The 26,350-nt window shown below is 36.6% G+C and overlaps 2 protein-coding genes across 2 annotated transcripts in view; both read left to right on the forward strand.

The window, feature by feature from the left end:
• Positions 1-5,913: 5,913 nt before the first annotated feature.
• LOC114841392 lies at positions 5,914-13,522 on the forward strand. Its single transcript, XM_029126360.1, has 4 exons — positions 5,914-6,879; positions 11,443-11,514; positions 11,593-11,682; positions 13,427-13,522. The coding sequence occupies exons 1-4, from the start codon at positions 5,914-5,916 to the stop codon at positions 13,520-13,522; spliced, it is 1,224 nt and encodes a 407-aa protein (XP_028982193.1).
• An 8,628-nt stretch (positions 13,523-22,150) lies between these two features.
• The window catches only part of LOC107041656 (fanconi-associated nuclease 1 homolog), a 10,155-nt gene continuing 5,955 nt past the window's right edge, over positions 22,151-26,350 (forward strand). Inside the window, exon 1 of the mRNA XM_015262297.1 lies at positions 22,151-22,364. Coding sequence (XP_015117783.1) covers positions 22,151-22,364 — 214 coding nt within the window. The remainder of the gene's footprint in view (positions 22,365-26,350) is intronic.

Genomic DNA, 26,350 nt, shown 5'->3' on the forward strand with positions numbered 1-26,350 from the left:
ATTGCTACTGAGGATGGTAATGTAGGGAGTCGTGGTTCAGGTGCAGACGTTCTTTCCGGGACGATGTTGCATATCTTCATGATCGACGCACACTATGGCACAGGTCGAAATGTGCGGCAGGGATAATTCGAAATATTGTACGATATGACAGTATTTTATGTCATAAGGCGATAAAACTATTATCTGGCGAATGTGAGTTTATAATCTGAGCCGAAGGCGAGGATTATAATCACATTCGCCAGATAATGCTTTTATCGCCGTGTGACATATGATATTTTATGTCGTTCGGCCCGAAAACCGTGATCTAACCGAGCGAAGCGACGTTAGAATCGCGGTTTATCGGGCCTAATGACATAACTGTATTCTCTCGAATCGTACTATGAGTTCGTATCGTACAAATATTCGAATGGCAACTGTTTCTTTCATGTAGATAAAATGTACGTACACTGATAAAACGGTTTAGTCGAACCAAACGAGACTCTTTAACTATTACCACGATTCGTTAACTATTAGCGAATCGCGGTAACAGTTAAGAAGCCTCGTTTGGTGCAACTGAATCGTTCCACCTTTTCTATCAGCGTACATTTATTCTACAGTATTTCAATACAAAACTCACTATATATGTGGGTGTTTCTGCCAATTATTAATATGGTTTTGTCCCTTTAAAATTTTAACTCTGTTGAGGTCTTTTTAATGGTTCTGTCAGCATTTTGAAAGCCTAACAAGTTTTTTTTTTATTTTCAGAATTTTATGGTAAGCAAAAAGTCAATGTTTTACACTTTTACACCTCATTTCATTATTGTTCCTTTCTGAAGGCAAATCGGAACAAATTTCTATATTTCTGAAGCCAAAATTTTATTGTAGATAGTGTCATTATTGATAAGTGTTTTATAAATTTATATTAACTGAAATTTTCAAATACTCGCGAATTTCCAGGAGCGACTCTCGTATAGCATGCGTGTCGCTAATGATAGAACATACCCGCTAGCACGTCCCATATGCGAGACCAAATCTCCGGACGCGCGCGCCCACCAAATGTCGGCCTGCCGGTCAAAGTTTCTACTAGGGTAAGAAAAACGTTCTGAATTGATTGAATGATGGCTTACAAAATTTCTTTGGATATCGTTTTTGGCCGAGTTCGAAGATGAAGGCGACAGCAATAATCGTTATTTTAATTGATTTGAAAATTTGCAAAAATTTTGTATTTTTTGAAAATAAAAATTCCGGGAATAATTTTGAATATTATGCTTCAAATGAATTCAGTAGTGAAGTGGTAAACGGAGATATAAGTCGACTTATCTCCTATTTGAGTTTTTGAGGAATATTTCCGAATCTAAGGGAGATGACGAAATTTTTGTTATTTCATTTGTTGTAACACCCAATCGGCTCCACAAAAAATGTTATAACAAAAATTTTGCTATCTTTCTTAGATTCCGTGACATTGATTGAAAACTGGTCAATAGTCAAAATTGACTCATCTCCTTTTACCACTTCGCTACTGAATTCAATCATAGCTTGAAATGTTCGCTTTAATGCCATTCAGACGAAATTAAAAGATGATTACGACAGGTATATTGGTTGATTCAATTTTTATGATAATCGTTGAATATTTCGAATTTTCCATGAATTTCCGGATATAGTGATAGTGATCGTTGGGATGATTTCTTCAAATGGAATCCCGGAAAAATAGACCACGGGAAATTCTTAAGGTGGGTGGATTTTACGCATGTTTTGGGTGTCTTGGATATTTTTGCTGGTCTATTTTTTTCGTCTACCCTCCAATGATGATGTCTCAAATTCATTCAAGTATGTATAAATGAAATTTTCTATTGAAATTTTATCGAAGGGCTAAGGGGAGAGATAGAACCGTAAATAAGGCAATCGGTTGTATAGAAGCAAGGGATAATAAGAATAATGATGATAACATTCAACTAAGTTAAAAAATTGTCATAATTAGTTAAAAAGAAATCTTATTCCACGTAATAAATTGAAGCAATGAATTATCCATGATAGAAGGAAATGATGCGCAGAATACCCATTTGGAAGCATATTGCTAATTTATTAGCAAAAATCACTAAACGAAATGTAATACAAGAGCAATTTCCCACTTGTTTTCTTTCAAAAGTTTTGACGAATTGTCAATTTCTTTTTGAACGAAATAAAAACGTTCGGGAAACAAAAAGCGATTTTAGGGCATTTCCAAAGGCTGGGGTCTAAGAAACCATGCTGAATCGAAAGAGCGAAAAACTCTGTTTGGAAATACATATTGAAAACTCAAAAATCTCTTTCTATCTGTTTCAAAATGAAAATTTTCCAAATTAATTTTTTGATAGGGAAAATTTGCGTTTTGAAACAAAAATTTAATGTTTTACACTTTTTGTACATTGTAAAAAAGTGGCAATCATGACACTGCCTACAATCAAACAATCAATCGATCAATCAATCAATCGATTTAGCTTCAGAGACATAGAAATTCGTTCCGATTTGCCTTCAGAAAGGAACAATAATAAGATGAGGTGACCCTCCTGACAAATATTAGAGGCTCGATAAGCGGTGGTAGAAAGAGATCCAAGTCACAGAGAATGGGGTGACCAATGTATTAATCGCTTACCCTCCTAGAAAGCAATAAAAATATACCTGAGATTTTTCCTGTGCACGTGCACCTTCAGTTTGCTGGAGGGGCGCCCGATCGTAAAAATGTGTTGAAGAAAGGGAAAAGAATGAGTCTTAGGAAATGCCAAAAGGTCGGTGTGCACTCCAACAGGGTTACTCCGGACAGGGTCAATTCGTAAAAGTGGACCCCAAGACATCCCTAAAAAACGTTATTCTTACGATTGTTCTTATAGACAATGCTTACAATATTCCCCACCCGTTGAAAGAAATTAACTGTACTACACAGTTTAGGAGATAATAAATAATGAAATGTGGGCTTCTATAGCACGCGAGGCATGGGCCAAACGGGAGTTATGGGTTACCCCGAACTTGATTTTTCCATGTTACGAGAAAATAGTTCTTACGATGCTCTTGAAAAACGAATCCGTGGTAGATTTATAAATTCTGATTACTGTGAATTATCTGTAAAATTTTATAGTACGTAGTTTTTGCGATGTTAAACTCTAAAAAATGGAAATTTCGTGCAATTATTTTCTATTTGATTCAAACAATGAGTTAACAGATTATTAGTTATTGTTGCCTTCATCAACAACATATGAGGATAGAAAAACTCAATAACTTACGAGAATGCCATAAATTAAGTCATTTAGAATTTTTTCTGGAAATCCATTGGTTTCTAACTTTTGGGTGGTATTGTCTTGGGATGTACCTTAAATCGGCGACTCTGTCACAAAAGATCAATTTTTAATCTTCAAGAATTTGAAAAATTTGAATGAAGTCTAAGGTTTAAAGACAGAGCGCCTTGCTTCGAAAAAGTTCCATACCGATACTCTCATTGTACAATATATATCGTGAGGCCTGTATTTTCTGCAGAAAGTGTCCGCGTTGTACCTCTGTTATGATGAGCTGGAAAAACGCATGCAAAAATGAAACAGATCAATGCGCACTCTTATTCAAACACGCAACCATTAACTTTTAACTTGCCACACATGAGTATGATTCGGTTAAATGATTATCAATTAAGGAATCGAACTACTAGTATCACTCAACTGATGAAGTACTTTTGAAGGGGGGGGGGGGAGTCATACTACCATTTTTAGAGTACCAGAATATTTCATAAAAAATTTTGATAATTTTTTTCAATTTTATTTTTTACGGATGAAAAAGTAGATGAGACATCATTCTGGTTCTATTCGTCAAGAATATTCATTATTTATTTGTTACAAGAAAATAAAGGGGAACCTAAGTGAAATTTGAACGTCTCTGATTGAAGAAAATAACTATTGAGCGACTTTTGATAAATCACGGGGTATCTTAAAAACTAACAAAGAGACGCTCAGGTGTGTGAGTCACCGATTTTGTCGAGTCTGCCCCCAGTTGTAGAGGACCATTAGAGGATGGCACCACCAAAGCTCTAGAGTGTAACACTCAAGAATAAGGGAAAAATTTGAAACACAAAATATATACGAGTTCCAAAATTGGAATCATCACAAAGCCGCCATGGCGCAGCGTTAAGCCTATAGAATCGATTGTCTCGAGTTCCCCGATACCCTGTTATGATTATTATAATCATCAATTAGCATTCGCATATTATAAAATCTTTTTTTTATTACCCTTCTCTACGCCAGTAACTTAATGCCTTTTTTTAAAAACACACAGTGCATCTCGTTCATTTAAAAAATTTTTTTGGGCATCATAGTTGTAAACAAATAGCAATCGTGTGTGACCATGCGCATAATTGAAGAAAAAAATTATTTTCAATAGATATTTTCCTAATAGATAAAATAGAAAATTAAAATTCTCTTAATAAAGTTTAAACTCGAGAGCTGCTAATAAGCCATAAGTTTATATATTAAATCTAAATACTGTATATTAATTTTTTTAACTACTTTTTATATATGTAAATATTGTAAATAAATTTTGTTATCTGAATAAAAACATTGTTAAACAAAAAAAAATAGTCTCGAGTTCGAGTCTCCTACTGCCCACTTTTTAAAAATTTTTTCTTAATCGTATAGACAAAATTAAATGATGAAATATCGTACAATCATTGTATAATTCCTGACATTCGGTTTCATCGTATAATTGTTAATTATTATTTGAAATAAGAGAAGAAAGAAAATATAAATGATACACTAGTAATAGGAAAAATATAATTTTTTATTGTTATTCATTTGGAGGGGCTTCTAACACTTCTGTCATCGTCGTATGTTCCTCCACGTTTGACGTCATTTTTCCAACATTTCAATTGGTATTTCCGCTTCAAACTTCGCGAGCCTCTTCTCTTCAGTGACTCCAGATTCCACTCCGGATGTTGCATCGCTAACCTAACCACCTTCATTTTGGTTTCCATGGGAATATGTTCGATTTTGCTTTTTTTTCCTCAGGAGGCTCATACTCATCGGACGTTGGCCAACCGCCATCATCATGATTATCATCATTCTCGTCATCCTCTGGATGATATAGATTCTCCAAATCTTCTTCATGGGTAAGAATTAGTTCTTCGTCTTTCACCATCGTTTTCTGTCCTAGCCTTTCCACGATACGATGTATAATTCTTCTTCCATTGTCACTGCTTCTGACGAGATCGGCCGTGTTGTTTGCTCGGCAAGGAGATCATTGCTCAATAAGAGCTGCTCACATATTTTATCATATTTCTCACATTCATTGTGTAGTACGAATATATAAACTGCGATGCGTTTATCATTTCCATATCATTTATAAGTATTGTAATTGGTTTCGGCTGTCTTAACTTGAACAAACAAATAAATAAATGAATGAATAAAATAGAGGAGTAAGCACTACAGTATATACCGGAGGATTGAATCGTAAAACATATGATTCAACATGAAGAAAATTCATACTATTTGAATTATTTACTTCCCGTCGTTGAATTATCAAAAAACAATGTAAAAAATCAAGCGTTTTGAGTGTTCTCGTAACTCATCTTTTCGTACGTATATTGTATATGGTTTATTGTTGAAAAACAACTACATTGAAACATAAAAGAGATTTAACGATGTAAAAATTTTGTAAAAATAAATCGAATTCTGTAATTTTGGCGGTATGCTAACATAATAATTTTACATTTTGTATATTTTTCGTGAGCAGAGCAATATTCAATGCTCACTCTTGTTCAAACACGCAACCATTAACATTCACCTCGTTATAGATAACTTTTACACGCCACAAAATAATATGATTTTTTTGCAAGATTATGAAAACGTGAAGTAAAACTACTATCACCATTCAACTGCTGAAGCAGTTGGCGTGCTCTCGAATACTTCGAAAGGAACCGAAATGAACAAAAGAGAGAAAAAATTCTACTTCTGCCTCATTATACTAAGCAATTGCTTCGGCCTCTTCGAATTCGGAGTGAAAAGAATTAAGCTAAGGGGGAGAGGTACAGAGCTTCGGCTACAGAAATCTCGACTTGCAAGAGTTTGGAGCCTTATCTTGATCGGAATCATTTTATACACAAACTATCTCATACCAATTTTGGACTGTTGGATGTATACTCAAGACAAGTGGATGATGTTTGATTATGCGAAGAGTTTCCAAACGATCCTTGGAAGTTTGATCGTTATTGTTCTTTGGATCTATTGCTTTTTGAAGCAAAATTCATTAATCAAGATGGCTAACAAATTCATCGAGATCGATAACTTCTTCGAAAAATATCGTCACATTTTTCAGTTGACGGGATTCAAGGATGTCATCCCATTCACTGTAATATTCATAATAATGTCGATCGCTGAAGTTGTTATGGAAAATGCGGCATACGGTTATTACGGCAAATATTTATGGTACATCTGGTGGTACAAGTACCTGTTCCCTCACTTTGTACTTATGACATTCATCCTACAATACGCAACCGTTATCAGAAGTATGAGGATCCGCATGGAATCGTTGAATAGAGGACTTGCGAAATTGACAAGTTCATCGCATGACTTTCAGAACAAATTTACAGTAGCTGGAAGAATGTTTACGAATGAAATGATGCTTGAGAGTTTCGACTCTATCAGAAATCTATATGAAGAGCTGTATAAGCTATCGGTGGAAATTTCGGAGTTCTACTCATTTCCGATCCTGCTTGTGATGGCATATGTTACATTTCTAATCGTCACTTTGGCGTATTGCTTGGTGACAATGGTAATGCATTTTTATTCCAGTGAATTAATCGTGAGAATATTGCCAGGTTTGTCATTCTCACTATTGACTTCTCTATCTGGGCGATTGATACATGAAATTGAAGGACTTGTCAAGGAGGTAGGTAATATTTGTTTACAGAACAAATATTATGATTGAAGATTGACTTCCATTATGATTGAAGAATACTACCAAATAATATGGCGGAAATTGAAGAAATGTTGAGAGCTGAATGCGAAAGTACGTACGAAAAACTTCGTAAAAAACCGGTTTAAATCAATTTTTGTAACATGAACTTCTTTTAAATTTAACGCCTGAACTTCTCAAATTGAACTTCTCTCAAATGAAGTTTTCCGGTTGTATTGTTTATTGGAAGAATATGGGTACAACCAGCGTTGTGTTTGATCTAGTGTTATCTGTTTTGTTGTGGTTTCTTGTGAAAGGGTCGACTTTGTCGATATGAAGTTATATATCTTGTGATAATCATTAACCCCTTGTTTGGTCATCATATGAGAGCTTGTGACTTTGGTCACCTCCGCGGGGATTTACCGCCGTGTTGTTAAGGCATGAGCGGTGTCGAAAAACAACACGGCAGAATTTCGCAAAACGGGCAATTTCATTTAACATGGGAAAAAAATTATTGGTCTGTTCGATCTAATTTGTTTTCTTGAGGAATTCCATACATAAATCATTAAAAAAAATAACTATAATTTTCTAGACACTTGAATTAATGAACTCAAATTTTTTAGGATGATTCTGCTTAGTCAGTCAATGGGAAGATAACAAGAACGACATTCTGCGGTGTTTCCTTCCTATAGTGACCAAACTAGGGTTAAAAGTAACTATTACATAGAGAAAAAAAATGGTTTAGCTTTAGAAACTAGTTTCTAGATTTTAACTCCAATTTTTAAGCTTTATCCTTGGTACGATCATGAAAACTAACCAATTTGGGGATTGTTTTGAGGAACAAATATTTTCTAAAACCAATGCTGAATTTTTCTCAATTTTAGAAAATTTTCAAATTGAACTAAAAAATTGCGGCCGAGGTATTTAACCCTAGTCTGGTCACCTGACGGGAAAATGCGACTTTAGTCACCTTCACGGGAGAGTGCCACCGTGTTATTTAGGCTCCAGCGTTGCCGAATCTACTCTACACTTCCCGGGCGCGTTTAGCGAGTTCCCAGCAACGTCGCGCAACAGGCAATTTCATTTAACACGGGAAAAAATTGTTCACCTGTTGGAAATAATTTTTTTTCTCCCAGAATTAAGGATACAATATTGAAAACGAAATACTAGAATTTTCCAGATACTTCAATTGACGAATTCAATTTTTCTCAAATTTTTCCGGTCAACCAGTCGATGGCAAGGTGAATAAAACGACGTGTTGCGGCAATTCCCTCGCATGANTCTCTGAAACTAAGCAATATAGCAGATTTTTACTGAAAATTCAGGAGGGGGAGGGGAGAATTGTACATCGAGAATTAATAATAAAATAAGTTTAACAATACAACTTCCCTCCCCCCTCCTCCTCAAATTTTCAGCAAAAATTCGCTATCTCTCTTAGTTTCGGTGATATTTTTGAAAAACTCACTGACTCAACTTTTTTTTGTTCTGAATTCTCAATTCACAATTCCCCCCTCCCCCTCCTTGTCAAATCATCCCTCAATAATTAAAGAAATTGTCTAGATTTCGGAAAATATTTTTTCTAGAATTAAGTATATTTTGATTTAAAATTAATCCCCGTTTTGATCATTAATTTTAACCGATTTTTTTCGGGGCAATTTGTAAATTTTTTTCCAACCTTTTTGCTCTGTGTAACCCTCGAACACTCGTATTTGGCCGCTAGCATCCATCGCACGGTTAGCGCTGCGCCGTAGGGGTAAACCGAGCGCGCTGTTGCCACATTGGCGCTTATACACAGTACGGGAGCTGGTGCATGTACCGTCCACCTAAGGAAAGTCGTTTTTTCTCGCTCCGCTCTCTACAAGCAGTCATAAACGGTTAAAATGGGTTCTTTGAGGTTTTTACGGGAAGATGTGAAGAGGACAGATTTTTTATTAACATTCAACATATTTAATGATGCCCTGCAATTGCCATCGGCCAATAAGTGATGGAATCGAATGTTGAGGGTAATACCGCCCAACATGCGTCCAATACTGCCCACCTTGTGTTGATGACTTTTGAACAATGCAGACCAACTGTTATAATTTTTCCTATTTTCATCCTTCATTCTATACTTTGGCTCCATTTTGAAAAAGATTTCACGTGACTAATAATAAATTATCCTGAATTTATCCGGTGTTCCAGTGGCCACCCCCCACTAACCCCAACAATCGAGCTGTCACTTGACCGCCTTCGAACTGCAGAATCTAGCAGCCGTATAGAAACCCTGGGCGGCATTACCCACAAATGCGGAGGCCGATTAACTAGCCAATAATAACTGATGAAGATATTTTTCTGCTATCGCAAAGGTCGCAATGGATATAGAAATGTATAACGAACACATATTTCGCACTCCATTCAATTATGGGTCAACTGAAAATTTGAAAAATCTTAAATTCTAGGGTCGAAATATTTTAAGAATTCGATAGGAAATGATTTGGATTTTTTTAAACAATGTTTCTACTGGAGAAAATTGAAAATTTCTGCTGGAATTACTTGTTATTATGAAACATTTGCGTACTAAAAAGGAAAAAAAATCTCAGCCAATTCTGAGGAATACGGGTGGGCTGTATTATTCGCTGAACGGTACAGGCACACCCTCCCCTATAGAGAAGCTGATGCCTGTACCGCTCACCCGATTTTGTCCACAACCATCAACTTGAAAATTTTTTTCTGTTTCTGATCATGAAGAATTTGATGATACGATGTGATTGTCGGAAAAATTTCACTTTATTTACCACTTTAAATATGAAAAAACACATAACGAAGTTTTGAGGTCTTTTATACAGTGTAAAATTTGTGGACTTGTAATTAAGGTTTTTGATAGTTTCAAACGCTGAATTCTCATATTAAACTGTGGTTATTCGATTCGTGGTACTTTCACGCGTAATTTGAGAGCAATTCGAACTCCAAACTCCACTCATGTCAATAATTATCAACAATTTTGTTGACGCCGAGTGGAGCTGGTAATACCGCTCATAAGATCGGCCACGTAGTTGCTCGACAGCACTCGAGTACAGGTTAGGTTGCAGCGTGAGCGATACACGCAAAGTCCTATGAGCGGCATTGGAATCGTGCTGAGCGGTATTATCCGACGGCGGGTAGTACCGCTCAATAGGCGCTGTCTTTTATTTTCAATGAATTTTGTGGATTCTAAGGAGAATTAGGCGTCTACACTTCGAGAATAACGAGTTCAATAGTTAAAGAAGTCTCACAAGTACGTTTTTTATACTAATNTGAGCAATACACGCAAAGTCCTATGAGCGGCATTGGAATCGTGCTGAGCGGTATTATCCGACGGCGGGTAGTACCGCTCAATAGGCGCTGTCTTTTATTTTCAATGAATTTTGTGGATTCTAAGGAGAATTAGGCGTCTACACTTCGAGAATAACGAGTTCAATAGTTAAAGAAGTCTCACAAGTACGTTTTTTATACTAATGTTGAAATATAAAATAGAAAACTGGAATTTCCCCTTAGGTGGGCGGTACAGGCACACCCTCCCCTACAGCGTGAAACAACCGGCAGTGAAATCACCAAAAACCCAAGTTGTCACATACACATACGCATAACCCTTAAAACATCATTTTTTCACGTTTCATAACATTTTCGGTCATTTGCAATCAAAATTAGAAAATCGAAAAATCGGTCAAACACGAGGCTTTCATTCGAAAGCAAAAACGAAAACGAGCGGCGCGGCGCTCATTGAGAGAGCGATCGAGGGTTAACATAAAAAAATATACTCTAAAAATATTAATAACATTCCCTATATTTAAAGCCCAAAGTGATCCTGATAGAGTGACAAATCACGGCGCTAGGGAAAATGAGGAAGAAAATTGAACACTGTCTTAAATGGGAGTTGTGGAGACAAAAACGTGAATATTTCGAAACCTGGAATCGACAAAATGAGTTCTTTTCATTTGGACGTCCACATTTATTTCATTGGAATGGAAGTAGTTTGCGATTGCCAATAGGGAAAATATCAATGAGATAAGCAATATGATGGGTATGGATATAATATTTGCGAATATAATGGTGTGATTTGGTAGTTTTTTCCAAATTATAATTTTTGTGGTTAGGCATTTACTAAAGCGTTATTAACGCTTTATTGTTATCTTTTTTAATCATTTTCCTGAAGTTTTTTAAGGTTCAACGAATAAAGTTCTTTAGACGTGGACCTTGAATGCGCTGAGTTTCAAAGGAAGGATCGAATGTTAAGAGTCAAGGGAGATAAATATAAAGTGTCTAACTTGAGGGTTAAATATTAAAAGCTCAACATTAATTTGACCTTCTATATGTGATTCATAATATTGGACTCTTTATATGTAACAAAGGATATTTACCTCTCAACTTTTCCTCTTTGATGCTTGTGTAAGGCTCTCAGAATTTCACTCGTAATATTTGGGATTATGAAAACAATCGCAAATTTCTTTTTTTTGTGAACTCGCTTACGCTTCGGTTATTACACAGTATCGAACTATTTTATATTCAAAGATAGTTTTCAATGGTGTTTTCCGATTTTAGTTCAAGAAGATAGCGCCAACTGCGTTTGAACTGTTACATAGCTTCCCTGGTGATCATGCCTTGACTACATCAGTAACTTGACTCGATATCATCATTAAAATATATGAATTGCCGTCTAATTCTTCTTTCATTGTTATTCATTATTTCTAGGTGATATGTTTCACACAGGAACTCCTGCACAAAGACCTTGTATTCACGGCTTATGGATTATTTCCGTTGAACAGCACGTTGTTCCAGTCGGTGAGCCAACTATAGATTAAAAATTGAAAATTTTATGGATTTCATTTTTCTCTTTTCAAATCGACAATTGACTGTTTTCCGGTGGGACTTTTTCATTTCAATTTCCTCTTCTTTCGCTACAATTAATCATCTTGCAGTAGCACAGGCGTGATGCATCCTATTTAAAAAAAAAAGATTTTTAGGTGTCTTTCAGAACAAATACGAAATTAATTGTTTTTTCAATGAATGAAGGAAGGAATATCGAATAAATTTCACTTTTACCCTCGTATTTTGATAGAAAGAATTCAAAAAAAGACAAGAAGGACCATAAACGTCGGAGACAAAACATTTTATCGGATTATAGTATTAGCATAACGTAATAATCGAAATACTACATTCTGGGGAAGGAGTACAGTAGGATCTAGCAATTCGGATACTTTCAACACCGCACGGCCTAGTTGTTTGCATAATTCCCCTCTTGCTTTCTTCATCCCCACTACTTCCTATAGTTCTCCGAAGCTCGGCCTAATATAATTTATCAAACATTAACATTATATTGTTAATTAATTATTAATAATATAATTTATTAAATCAAGTATTTACGTGTTCTACATTTATTGGAGTTCAGTATCACAATGAATTATGTAATAAACTTCATTAATAATTACGACGATTACAATAGGACTAAAATTAAAATTGACATAACAAAATATAATTCAGAAAAGCAATATTTTTTTATATCACATTTTAAGAAAAACCTCTTTACAGCATGGGAGCTAAAAGCGCTGCATGGCATCCCTCCCCCATCCACCCCCGATTACCGTCGGAATGACTCATCCTAAGAGTAACTTTAACAAATTTGACAGGTTAACTCTTCAAACAATCGGAATAAATTGAGTTTACGAGACATCATTAAAATATTTGTTGAAAATTTTCAGTTGCAGACAAGTTCATCATTGATATGTAGACAAGCTGGCCCCAACATGGGACAATAAAATCAATTATTAGAAAAAAGTTCTGCATTTCTAAAGGAAATAGTTCAATAGCTTCGGAGTTACCTGGCTTCGTTGGGACATTTCTCATTATTCAGTGCATAGACTTTGAAGCGAATTTGAAATACCAGATGCGTGCATTAGGCTGTGCACATATCTCAGAGTCAGGTGATTAATTACAGAAGGGATAAGAAGGCAGTCCTTAATATGAGAACATCTAAAGCGAAAATATATATGCAAACAGCTGGGTCCTATGCATTTTGCCAGTTTGCGAACTGCTAGGTACTACTAAAATCCTGATTTGAATGCCCTAGTAGAAATCCAGACAGGTATTACAAAGTAGTATACTGTGTTACCAATGCTTAAAGTTCGACTTTTTCGTACACCCACGTAACACATCCCATTTTTTTGTCATATCTATTGAACTCATTTTCTGGGATTGCAACGGGTGTAAAATGAATAAATGAAGCGTTAATAAATCAAGCATTTCCTTTTTTGCACAGAGTGCGTAAAATTCACGGTCGTGTGAAAGCAAATTACGAGGGCATAAAGCGAAGGTTTGTGTATAATAATTTACTGTACCTACTCTGTGTGCTCTGAACTTCGCACACATCGTGCAGAAAACAAATGTTTTGTGCCCACTAAGCCGCCCCGCGGAGTGAGCTTTTCTAGCAGGGATTATAAAATATTCCATTTTCTCTTATTTCGTCGTCATTTACAATATTCCAAGTTATACGCAGTAATAAATGGATTGGAATACGTTTTTTTTGCAGATATTTTCTTCTGCACTCACCTACTCAATCATTATTCTTCAAACGCAGGGGTCTGGTCGTGCAGTTGCAACTGGATCCAATAATCAAACCCATTGAAGATATTGCAGAATCGATTCATAGAAGTATTATAGATCATAATTGTGGAAATTATTGTGTATGTAATAAAAAGTTAAGGTGTCTATTATCATAAACTCTGGAATAAATTGCAATTGAGTATCGGTATAGATAACAATACACAAATAGATATTCCCAAGTATACGAGAAGAAAAAAAAAAAGACTTATCCAGTTCGCTAGCACATTGTCGTTTTGTGGCCAAAATTACTCAGGAGATCCCTAAAGCATCCAGGGCAGAAGAGTCAAACGTCCAATGTTGAATTAGTATCGGCAATCGAGCTTTTCAGCATTGGACGCCGGTCTTCAATCAGAATTGAAATACTCCACTGTAATACCAAAGGTAAAACGAGAGTGGCAAGCAAAGCATTTAGAAGGGTCAAATTTTTCTGACATCCCGTTGGTCTTTTACAATTTACCGACTTTTTACAATTTTTTGAATAACATTGTTTTGGAGCTCTACAGAAATTTGAAGTCCTACAGAAGCCCTGCAGAAATTTGCCTAAGTGGATATTCATTCACGCACACCCTGCCAAAAACAACCACTTTACGCACACTAAACCGTTTCGAAAAGTGCACTTTTCAGGCAGGTATCACAAAATAGTATATGTCGTAACGAGTGCAAAAAAGTGTTTTTTGGCGAGTGGGAGGTTTATATCACGAGCCGAAGGAGAGTCACGTCACGAGGGATTATATGACTCGCGAAAGTCCTATGAATGGCGAATATATGAATGGCGAAAGTCAAATCAAACGAGGCTCCTCAAATATACATTCGTTAACTATTAACGAATGAACATTTGGTGGGACCGAATAGACCCTAACCTCCAATCAAAATCCACTCGTTAACAATAACTAATCGGTTTTATCAGTGTAGAAAATTTCTCTCCGTGTAAACTCGGCAGGTATCACAAAAAATAGGATGTGTTACATGTGTGTGCGCTGAAGTGGAACTTTACGCACTACTAACATAATATACTATTTCATCATGCTGTGACGAAAAATGAACTTTTCGACACGCTCCGCGTGCCTAAAAGTCCAATTTCCGCCACATTGTGATGAAAAATATTGTTCGTACCTCGTGAAAAAATGTTTTTTAGCTCGTGGGATTATATCACGAGCCGAAGGCGAGTCACGTCACAAGGGATTATATCACGAGCCGAAGGCGAGTCATATAATCTCACGAGCTAAAAAACATTTTTTCACGAGTTACGAACAATATTTTTCATCACAATGTGGCGGAAATTGGACTTTTAGGCACGCGGAGCGTGTCGAAAAGTTCATTTTTCGTCACAGCATGATGAAATAGTATATTATGTTAGTAGTGTGTAAAGTTGCACTTCAGCGCACACACATGTAACACATCCTATTTTTTGTGATACCTGCCGAGTTTACACGGAGAGAAATTTTCTACACTGATAGAACCGATTAGTTATTGTTAACGAGTGGATTTTGATTGGAGGTTAGGGTCTATTTGGTCCCACCAAATGTTCATTCGTTAATAGTTAACGAATGTATATTTGAGGAGCCTTGTTTGATTTGACTTTCGCCATTCAAGTGAACCATTCGTTAACTATTAACGAATATTTATTTGGTCATATTCAACTCTACCATTCGTTAATAGTTAACGAATCTCGTTTGGAATAAATGAATCATTCTATCAGTGTAGAAAAATTCTAGTGCGAGTACTGGAAAAAATCGCAATCCGCCTCTTTTCCCGTGCTATGGCACTAGAATTTCTCTAAAAGACATTCCTCTCCGTGTACTTCAGAACGGTAGTGGGGGTAAAGTGATTGTTTGTGTGTACGAGTGCCTAAAGGTCAGGAGCGTGCGTAAAGGAAATATCGAGAGTGTAAAGTAAAGCTTCGCTTCACGCACTCGAAATTCACTCTACGCATGCTTGTGAACTCTACGCACGTCGTGCGGAAAACAATCACTTTAGGCATATTGAACCGTTTCGAAAAGTAAGCTTTTCAGGCAGATATCACAAAATAAATATTTAACGATAATGCTTGTATTAAAGATTCTGTAGTTCGTTCAGTGATGCTCTAATGTTGATTATAGATCTTTTAGATTTTTCCCATTGATCGTTGTCGATATGTTCGCTATGCGGCGCCGCGCTCACGGTGCGACCAACGGCGTTGGTAAGTCAAGGATAAGCCTTATCAGGTTATGACAAGCCTATCAGATAAGGATTCAAAATTACAGCTCACTATGTATTTCGGAAGTACTAGCCCTCTGAAATACACACAGAAAAACCTAAACGTAAATTCCGTTTTGTTAAATTCCATTAAATTACGTCAGTAAATTACGTAAATTACGCCAGTAAATTACGTTTTGCTTAACGTCAATATGATGTCTGATGGCTTTTTTTCTCATAAAAATCGGAACTTAGGCTTTAAAATAGTATATTTCTAACCTAGGGAGGGAAAATAAAGGATCCTCAGCCGCCAGTGCAATTACCAGCCCAGCCGAAGGCGAGGGTGGTAAGCATGCGGCTGAGGGTCCTTATTTTACTTCCCGTGGTTAGAACGCGATTTTCCGTCTCGGCGTAGGCGCAAAGTCAGAGTTTTCGCGGGAGGGAAATGTAACTTTGCGCCCACCGGGACGGAAAAGTGTATTTTACGTTTATCAAAACGTAAATTACGCCTAAACGAAGTGTGTTTTACGTTTATTAAAACGTAAATTACGCCTAAACGAAGCGTATTTTACGTTCAGCAAAACACAATTTACGTTTAACAAAACGTAAATTATGCCTACACTGGTAAAAAAATAATATATTGTGCATCAAGGACAGAAAGTCATGTTTTCCCGCCCGAGGTGCACATGCTATTTTTTAACACGCCTGCAAAGGAAAGCTCGTATTTTGCTCTTCGATGAGCGGGAAGAAAGTGAGTACTTTCCGTCCTCGGGCGGAAAGTCAAGATTTTCCGCCCTTGGGAGCAACTTTCCACCCGAGGGCGGGAAGTACTCACTTTCCTCCCGCTCATCAGGGAGCAAAGTACGAACTTTCCGTGCAGGTGTGTGAAAAAATAGATTCAGTAGTTGAAAAAAATTGCATTTTCTGTACACACAAGAATAGTATCTTATGTCATAAGGCGATAAAAGTATTATCTGGCGAATGTGAGTTTATCGCCGTGTGACATACGATATTTTAGCGAAGCGAGGTTAGAATCGCGGTTTATCGGGCCTAATGACATAAATGCCATTTCTAGCACTACTCCTTCGTTATTCGATACTCCCATATGTATTTTGCTTCCGAAAAATCTTTGATTTATGCGAAACGAAGGATAGTAGTTTTTCGTTTCGATTGTCTAATAATCACAGACAAAAAATGAATCATCAAATGAAACAATAAAAATGATATGATAGAAATCGTGTAACTTAGGGATAAAATATTTGTTGATAAATTTTTCTCCATGAGATAGTTCCATCCTAAAAAGGCACCGTCGGGTGTGAATTATCCACCTCTTGATCCAAATATTTTGTTGTCGTCGAAAGCAGAGCAATTATTCATGTTTGGGACTTTGAAATTCGAATCAAACAAATTCTTTTTTGGCAATTTTCAACTAGTAATTTTGTTGGCCCAAAACTTGTTTGACAACGTGTTTGTTTTTCTCTAAGTGTATGAACCCTCGAACCACGTGTTCTCCCGTGGGGAAAAGGGAATTTTCTAAATCACAGGAATAATGCCCATAACTACTGATGTATTTTCACTCTGTTACACGTAACTGCATAAAACACATAACTTGAAAAATTTTTGGTTTCAAGCCTTTCAAAAATTTTCTTTTGTATGATAAATCTCAAAACAATCTTCAAAACAGAGTCCCAGACCTCGCAGTAATAGACTGATGTCTTCTTTTTCCCAAGTTTTGTGAAACCCCCCGCCTCCCAACTCCTCCAAATTGCATCCAAATCTTATTCAATAATGCAATTACCTCACTCTCGTCAGAATCATCGCTACTGGGCTATTTACCATTCTTCTAATCACTTTCAGAATTTGTGTTTGGGAAATCTGTGTCTTCTAAAAGATTACGTATTTCAGAATCTGTGCAATTTCGTCGTGCCTTGTGTTTGCAACGCCCGCAAAACATGCAGATCGGAACAACTAAACGCAGGGCCTGTGTTTTGATATGTGACACTGTCGTCGTCGAGTAAGGCACACACGCACGCATGGCGCGTCCCCACTACGTGCAGCGGGCGAAGCGTTCTAGCCATTATTTATAACAATTGATATTTCAGAAACAAATTAGTTTAAAGAATTGGAATTTTACAGTTTTGATTGAAAAATAGCGAATAAACTGACCCTAGAATCGCCTTTGTGGACTGATTTTGGGAAAAAAAGATAGCATTATATCCATTTTTATGCGTAACAAATGTAAATATGGATAAAAATAACAAATTCATGCGGGCGCTGTTAAAGAACGAATTGAACTATATTGTAGAATTATTTCAGATTTTTTTATCAATATTTCCTCGATAAACGAGATCCTCGAAGTTCCGGAGCGACAGAGAATAAAATTTTTTTAATTGCGTAAAAATTAAGGAGTTGAACTCAAATTTAAAAAATTTTCAAGATTCCATATTGACGATCATTTATTCACCTTTATGATTCTTTTAACAGAATGAAAATATCTTCATAATTGATGCAGATAATGCAATGTTCTTGTCGCGGGGTAAGGATCTCTATAGTATACAGACCCCGGCCTGGGAAACAAGAGCGAGAGGGGCCCATATACATATTATGAACCCCATATTTGAGGGATTAATTCTTCTATTTTATAACATTTGACCACCAAGTGGATAGGCGTACATACACACATGGTCCTCAAACTTCGTATTTTTACGTTTCAGCCCATTTTATATCATTTCCAAGGAAAATTATGCTCAAGTAGTAATAGAAAACGTGCAACTGCAGTTGCTACGCGAGTAATTATAAAAGTAATTGTTCGGTGGCAGCACCATGCAGTACAAATGTAATATTCAGACTTATTTTCAACAATTATTTCAGTTTCAACGAAAAACGTCACAAGTTTTCGATCCTACAAGTAGTTATTATTTTAAAAACAATAAAGATTTTTCCTCCTTCTTTCCCGAAGAATTAGGACCAGGACCGTGCACTCTCCCCTCTCTACATCTTCTTTCGACTCCAGAAATGGAGAAGGGGAACTTCCTGTTTCACCATCCAGTGCGCGGATGTATTCGCAGTTCAGAAAGCTTCCGAGCGTCAAGAAAACTACAACGGATATTAAGCCTCTCTGTTTTCGAAGTTTCCCGCCCTGACTTCTTGTGTTTTTTTCCTTTTGATTTGAACAATTTATAGTGCAAGTACAGTAGCATAGTACACAGTGCTGGAGAATCAACCTGCTATAAAGTGATTTAAGCGTCTGAAGGAGACAGTGTTTCAAAAATAGTCAAGATGGTTCGTATTTTCATTGATATCGTCATTGATAAATTCAAGCCCACACTATTATAAATTTTTAAAGATATTTAAGAATTTTCGTCAAGTTACAGTGTCTTTTATTGAATCAAGTCACCGTCGCATTCAAATTTTAAGGAATTTTGGCATTGAATATTCACAATCTGATGAAAAAATAAATGAAAACTGTAAATTTCAGTCCAATTACGATATGAAAATTGATAGAAATCACAAGAATTCACGTAAGTTGAGGAATTCTTGTCTTTCTGCTGCTCAAAAATTTGGAATTCCATGCCCGGTAGAAATTGCGACTTGCAATCGGCTAGCTGCTAGGTTGCGATGTTAGACACAATCCAACAGCTAGGAAATAATAGCGCTATGGATGGTTTGCGCGGGAACTTTTCAGTTCCGTACGTTCAGATGTGCGCGTTCATTTTCCCGCGGAATAGCGCTGTGGATGGTTTGAGCGGGAACCTTTCAGTTCCGTACGTTTAGATGCGCGCCTGCAGTAGTAGGTCCCTACATTGCCGCGTAAACTTTTATATCGGTATATATCGTTTCGAATTAAGAATACAAAGTGTATAATCAATTGTCACTTTTATTCCGGTTCAAAATCTATACAAAAATCATTTAGATATTATACTGATAGAAAAATTTATTCCTTGATAGTAAATAAATTCGTCTAGCAGTATGTTGGGGATAAAAACTATATAACGCATGATCCAATCCTGGATTTTGAATGTCGAAAGTCTCCATCTTCATCCGAAGTATTCAGCATGTCTTCAAATGCGTTTGAAGATTGCGCGCTACCTGGAGCATCCGAATCCCTTTCTCTATGATACAGCTCAAAATTTTCAATCTGCGTTATTGTTGGAATTTTGTGGTACATCTTCGTCTGCCTGCCAACATCTTCGTCAGACATCCCCTATAATTGATGTAATTCGTGATTCAACAAAAATTGCTTATACCTGTAATTTATTCGATAAATTGTATCTTGTGTTTTAATGGTTTTTGTAAGTAACTAAATTTTTGCAAAACTCTGTTGGTATCTTCGTAAAAATTCACTCATTACTGCGATACTTCATGTTTAAAAGAAAATTGACTTGCAAAAAAAATCAAAATATCTAATAGTATTCAAGCTAATGAACAAAATCCTATAATTAATCAGTAATAACAGAAATGCAATTAAATTATTAAAGATTCTGTTATTGTTCTACTATGATATTCCCCATAGGAATTCCTTGACATAAATTTTTTACGTTTATTTCACTTCATTTTTTTCTCATTAAAAAAATCAAACAAAAATTTCGAACATCTGGGCCAAAGAATTTCTATATAAAATATGTCAATACAATATGTTGTATTGAGAAGTCCAATTTGATTAGTTTCTCACGATTAAGTGTTTCATATTGAAAATTCATATTGAAAATTGATCGTTCACTGCACTGTTGCAACGCGCTGATATGTATATTTAGATACATAGGTTGGGTATGCAGGAGACACAGTAGCGACAGCCCAGCAGAATGACAAATGTAATTGTATTATTAATTAATGTAATCTGTCAAATGGCTTCTGTCGCGTGGGTTGTTTTTTCTCCCTGAATTAAGGTCGATGTTTTTTTTTGAAAATTACCACTGAATTATCCATAGAATTTCAACTTTTTTCCTGACACTTTTCTCACCCTTTGTTACTCTAGGGAAGAAAAAAGTCGCCACCAAAAGAACCATCGGGGGTGGTGTCCCCGCTCTACTGTCGGACGGATCTAACATCGGAGTCTGGTGAATTTCCGAATAATTCGAACTCATACTTAGCGGATCAAGTCCCACTTGAACTTGTGGACGTTAATACTCCTTCAGGGAGTGAATTTTCAGGAAGAAATTCAGCTGAATTTCGAAATCGGAAACATCCTGCGGAGTTTATACCTTCAGAGAGGCCCGAAAAACGTCTAAAAATCACCGGAACGTCGGCAGTTGTGAGCAATCAGAGTATTTTCCAAGAGTTTCCTCCGTCGACCTCGAGAGGATTCGATGGCATGCAAAAGAGATCCAGAACGTTATCAGAGGAATCCGTGGTGGAATTAATTCCCCAACCGATGCCTCTTTACATTCCGAAAGAGGAACCAATGTCATCAGATGAAGACTTTGATTTTGAAAACCCTGACGCTTTTCGGGAAATTTCACAGGGAAGAATGGAACTCACTGAAAGTGCCCCTCCGCACCACCAAATGTCTCCCACAAAAAAGTTCACGGACACGTCGAAATCTTTCAACTCCGTAAATTTTCATTCTTCTGGCCAAGAAAAGGATAACGGTGAAAAAGAAACTTCTGTAACCCTAGAAAAAACTCAAGGACACAGAACATTGATTTCAAGAAATGTAAGAGGTCCGGAAATTTTGGGATGCAGGGGGTCCCTTGAACCATCATATACAAGCGAGGGACAGTTTTCTTCTGCACCCGTAGTGAGGGAAGGGAATGCGGAGAAAAAAAATGTGCCAATGCAAGAAACAGACCCAGTACAGGGTCTGGAAAGTGTCATAAAAGAGGAAGTGATGTTATCGGAAGATTATTTTGAAGAGGGAGACGAAAACCCGGTAGATAACCAGACTGATGAAATAATATTGCTTCAGGAATTCTCGGAGTTGGACTCGTACCCTTCTCAGACGGTGAAATCAACAGAACAGTTCGAAACAAAAATAAATTTTCCTTCGAAACCTCAAACTCCTTACGTCAAAAATGGCGCAACTTTTTCCGAAATTGCTCCGAACACATCAGCACAGCTGAATAACTTGAATTATTTTCAGGCAGAAGAAAGAATGAATTGCAGCCCTAAAATACCTGTAATTCCACAACAAAGCCACGAAAACAGGAAGTCAGTTTTAGAAAATTTACCCAGTTGTTCGAAAAGTCGAGAGAGTGTCAACATAAGATCACTGCAGCCTCGGGAAATGCCACCCGCAATTGAGAGCCATTGTTCTCCCGAAAATTTGGTGAAGAACCTGAAAAGGGCTGAACAAGCAGGGACTACAAATGAATTCTATTTGGAAGAAATTTATTCAACGAAGAACTTCCAATTTGAATGGGGAGATCAAAGACCAAATTTTGATGGGAATAAATATAACCTTCGAGACGTTGTTCTACCTGACGATGAACGTTTTGAGTTATTTTTTGAAATCATCTGTTCGGTTTTCTCTATACCCATGAATTACGGGTATTTCAATGAAGAGGAGAGGAGCTTTGTGTTCAACATATTGACTTTAAGGAAGGAGGAACAGTATTTCCTGATGGTATTTCTTTTGAAGTCAGGAGGAGACTGGTTTTTCGCCAGAGAACAACATTATGACAAACTTTTCGATGTGAAAATCCACGAGGAGCTCTTCCCGCAAATGCTGGAGAAGGGATTTCTGGAGAGCGGTAAGTAAATGTTTTCTAAATGATTTTGTGAATAACTATGATAAGGACACGCAGAAAAAAGTTGGAGAATTACCGAAGAAGTCAACTAATCGTGGAGCAATTACGATTTTCAGAACTTTTTCACTCTATATCAGGCAAAAAATGCGAGATAAATAGTGAATTTTCCCCATTAGCTCGGAAAAATTTACTGAACGTGTGGGTAATTTGTGCCAAAACCGGAAAATTTGCCCTGTATTCTATCAAAAATTATGCCAATGAATGTCCATGATTGCTCAATATTGCGCATAATTTTTCTGTAACGGAGACTGGTTTTTTACCGAACGCGCTCGATAAAATTTTACTTGCATTCGTCCCCATGATCTTCAGATGGGTGCAAGAAAAAAAAATACTCTACCGATGTGGGAACTTTTACTGTATAGGAGGATAATTTTTACACTTATAGATGGATTTTTTTCGAATGAGAGCCTTGCATTCGACCGATTTTTCAATTTTCCAATTTTTATTGCAAATGGTCTAGAATGTTATGAAACGTGAAGAAATTCTGTTTTTAGGTTCATGTCTGTATGTAGGTGACAACTTGGATTTTTGGTGATTAATTTTTAGAAAATTCAACATAAATACGATGAAATTTATAGATAAAAATCTGAAAGTTCTTTTACACACGATAACTGGAGAACAAATGAATTATTATAGTTTTTACAGCATTGAAGGTTGGTTCATTCAGAAGCTTACTACGAATGGCGTTGGTAGAAATAAAGAAAAACTGATAACGCAAAAAGTAAGGTCACATGCCTTCTGTCGAATAGGCTCGAACCCGTGCGTGTTTTGCCAAGTAAATCATAAAATATCCTCCACAAACAGGTATTTTTTCATTGAATTATATTTCACTCCGCGATTACCTTTTGTACAGTAAAATTTGCCACGATTTTCTACGTAATTCTTATCCAACTTTTCTCTCCGTGGAGGGGCCCGGTGGAAATCATCGAGGGACTCTATCTGCAGAGCATTTTATTGGTGAAAATAGAGCGTCTCACAAGTTTCATCCAAATGCGTATGAAATGAATCCATAAAAAATTCTAGGACACTCGCGAGGAAACTTTGTCGAAAATACTATCAGTTTTTTACCGATTTCTTGTGAAAATTACATAACTTATCCGTGAGTTTTTTTCAATAGAAATTATTAATTAATATCATCATGAAATTGCAAGTGAGTTGATGAACTCATCCTTGTAGAATTTTTTGCTTTTATATGAGGAATACCAGTATCTACCTATTCCGAAAAATATCATCTGTTGATCAAAGAATACATGAATAATTGTTTAGCAATGAATAGTAGCATCCAAGAACAAGGATAATTGAATATCATAAATTCCGTTACCTGTATTTAGGAGAGTCGAAGGAAAAGTCGATAGTATAATCCTATCCTCCTATCGTAAAAAGGAGAAAGGAAATCGATCTCGAAATATCTGGAAAATCTCGAATAAGCGTAACGTAAGACTGAAACCGAAGCGTCACTACGTGAGGAGATGAGAAGGCGCGTGTGTAGCAGGCGCGGCCGATTTCGTAGAAATAAATTTAAGAACACGTGATAATTATGTTTTGACGTCGAGGTAATAATAATTTTGTTCGAGTTTTGAGACTGTCGTGGCTAACATTATTATTCATTGTTATGGCTTCCGGATGAATGCCGCGTCTACATTCAGGTTTTGCCAACGTTTCATAAACATCTCAGTCTGTATCATCAGGTCGAGGTTGCTCCGATATTATATCACCTAGCCCTAGTGATGCAGAGTGAAATGTTTGTGCAACGTCAGTAAAAAACGGAATCTAGACGCGGCATCCATCCGGAAGCCATAATAATGAATAATAATTTTGTTTATTCAAAAATATTTGGAATTAAAAATCAAATCGAAGTTATTAAGAGATTTCATATTTTAACACACATATACATTCGCACTCCCGTTATTTAGAAAGAGGATTCTCAGGTTGAAGAATTTTCGTAAAAATGAGAAATAACAAATTCGTTCAGTTGAATAATTGCAAGTCAATCACAAGAATGATTTGGTACTAATGAACTTAGCTATAAAAATGTCGAAAATAAAAATAAATCCATTCGCGATACAATCCACTCAAATTCCTAACCGAAATAAGACTTCCTGTTTGTCAGTAACAATTTCTGTATTCCCTGAAGCACCCCAAAGAGAGAGAGAGGCATTTCGATGGCATTAGCCTAAAATTTGCTGGGTTTGAGGATGACTGTCCATATGGAACAGATTTATACGGACACGCATCCGTATAACTAATTAGATCGCAAGAATTTCCCGCCAATTTTATTTGTTCAACTCTGATTGGTGTGCGCAGATGCGTCTCTGTGTGGACGGCGACCATGCCCCGTATGGACCCGAGAGCTTGTCCCATCGGCCGGCGTCCATATATCATCCGTGATTAATAAAAATTCATTATCATTCGCACTATTGGAGATAGCGAGAGCTCCGTGAAGTGGGCACCCCACTTGGTTGGATTTGAACCAAAATTTCATAATTGATAGATTTTGAGCTACTCGTGATAGTAGTAACGTTTTTCTTGTTTGTAGTTTGAAATTGAGCGTCCAATTCGTTTTTGAAATACAGTTAGGAACTATTCCATAGTTAGAGCTGGAGTGAGATTGGATTCTCGTCTGCAATCGTTTGTAGTTGATTGTAGTTCTGGAAATTTCACGATCGGAATCGCAATAAACGTTCAATCGATTTTTTTTAACAGTTAGGAACTATTTCATAGTTGTATTTGAGATTACGTGGGATTCTTATCTGCAATCGTTTGTAGTTGATTGTAGTTTTGGAATTTTCGCAATCGGAAATCAAATGAGCGTCCAATCGATTTTTGGAGACCAAGTAGGAACTGATTGAAAGCTATTGCCAGAATGAGCTCGGATTCCTGTCTAAAATCGTTTGTAGTTGTTTGTAGTGCTCACAAATTTTCAATGCACCGAGAAAACGGGGTGGCAGACAGTTGATATATGTAGAACGATTTGTTTGTAGTTGTTTCTAACAGTGAAAAAAATGAAGAACCTTATAAACCAACGTTCATACTTGATTGTAGTTTTGGAATTTTCCCAATCCGAACTCAAATGAGCATCTGATCGATTTTAGGAGCCCAAGTAGGAACTTGGTAACAGCTATAGCCAAAATGAGCTCGGATTCCTGTCTAAAATGGTTTGTAGTTGTTTGTAGTACTCCCAGATTTTCAATGCACCGAGAAAAAAGGGTGGTGTAGCATTGAGATACGTGGAAGAATTCGTTTGTAGGTGTTTCTAACAGTGAAAAAAATCAAAAAGAAAAGAAGATCTTTATGAACCAACGTTCATACTCAATTGTAGTTTTGAAATTTTTCCAATCCAAACTCAAACGAGCATCCAATCGATTTTTGGAACCCAAGTAGGAATTTGTTGACAGCTATAGCCAAAATGAGCTCGGATTCCTGTCTAAAATGGTTTGTAGTCGTTTGTAGTACTCACATATTTTCAATGCACCGAGAAAAAAGGGTGGTGTAGAATTCAGATATGTAGAAGAATTCGTTTGTAGGTATTTCTCACAGTGAAAAAAAATCAATAAGAAAAGAAGATCTTTATGAACCAACGTTCATACTTGATTACTAATTAATTGTAGTTTTGGAATTTTTCCAATCCGAACTGAAATGAGCGTTCAATCCGTTTTTGAAATAGAGTTAGGAACTATTTCATAGTTACAGTTGGAATGACATTGGCTTCTCTGCAATCGTTTGTAGTTGATTGTAGTTCTGGGAATTTTACGATCGGAATCGCAATAAACGTTCAATCGGTTTTTTTTGAACAGTTAGGAACTATTTCATAGTTGTATTTGACATGACGTGGGATTCTTAACTGCAATCGTTTGTAGTTGATTGTAGTTTTGGAATTTTCGCAATTGGAAATCAAATGAGCGTCCAATTGATTTTTGAAGACCAAGTAG

Source organism: Diachasma alloeum, unplaced genomic scaffold (assembly GCF_001412515.2).
Source record: "Diachasma alloeum isolate Michigan unplaced genomic scaffold, Dall2.0 Dall_scaffold_00371, whole genome shotgun sequence".
Classification (NCBI taxonomy): Eukaryota; Metazoa; Arthropoda; class Insecta; order Hymenoptera; family Braconidae; genus Diachasma; species Diachasma alloeum.

Bases quoted from the DNA above. Each gene is read 5' to 3' on its own strand.
- LOC114841392 (XM_029126360.1), top strand. From the start codon at position 5,914: ATGAACAAAAGAGAGAAAAAATTCTACTTCTGCCTCATTATACTAAGC. The intron at 6,880-11,442 runs GTAGGTAATATT...TTCCGATTTTAG, and splicing joins TTGAAGGACTTGTCAAGGAG to TTCAAGAAGATAGCGCCAAC. The intron at 11,515-11,592 runs GTAACTTGACTC...CATTATTTCTAG, and splicing joins ATCATGCCTTGACTACATCA to GTGATATGTTTCACACAGGA.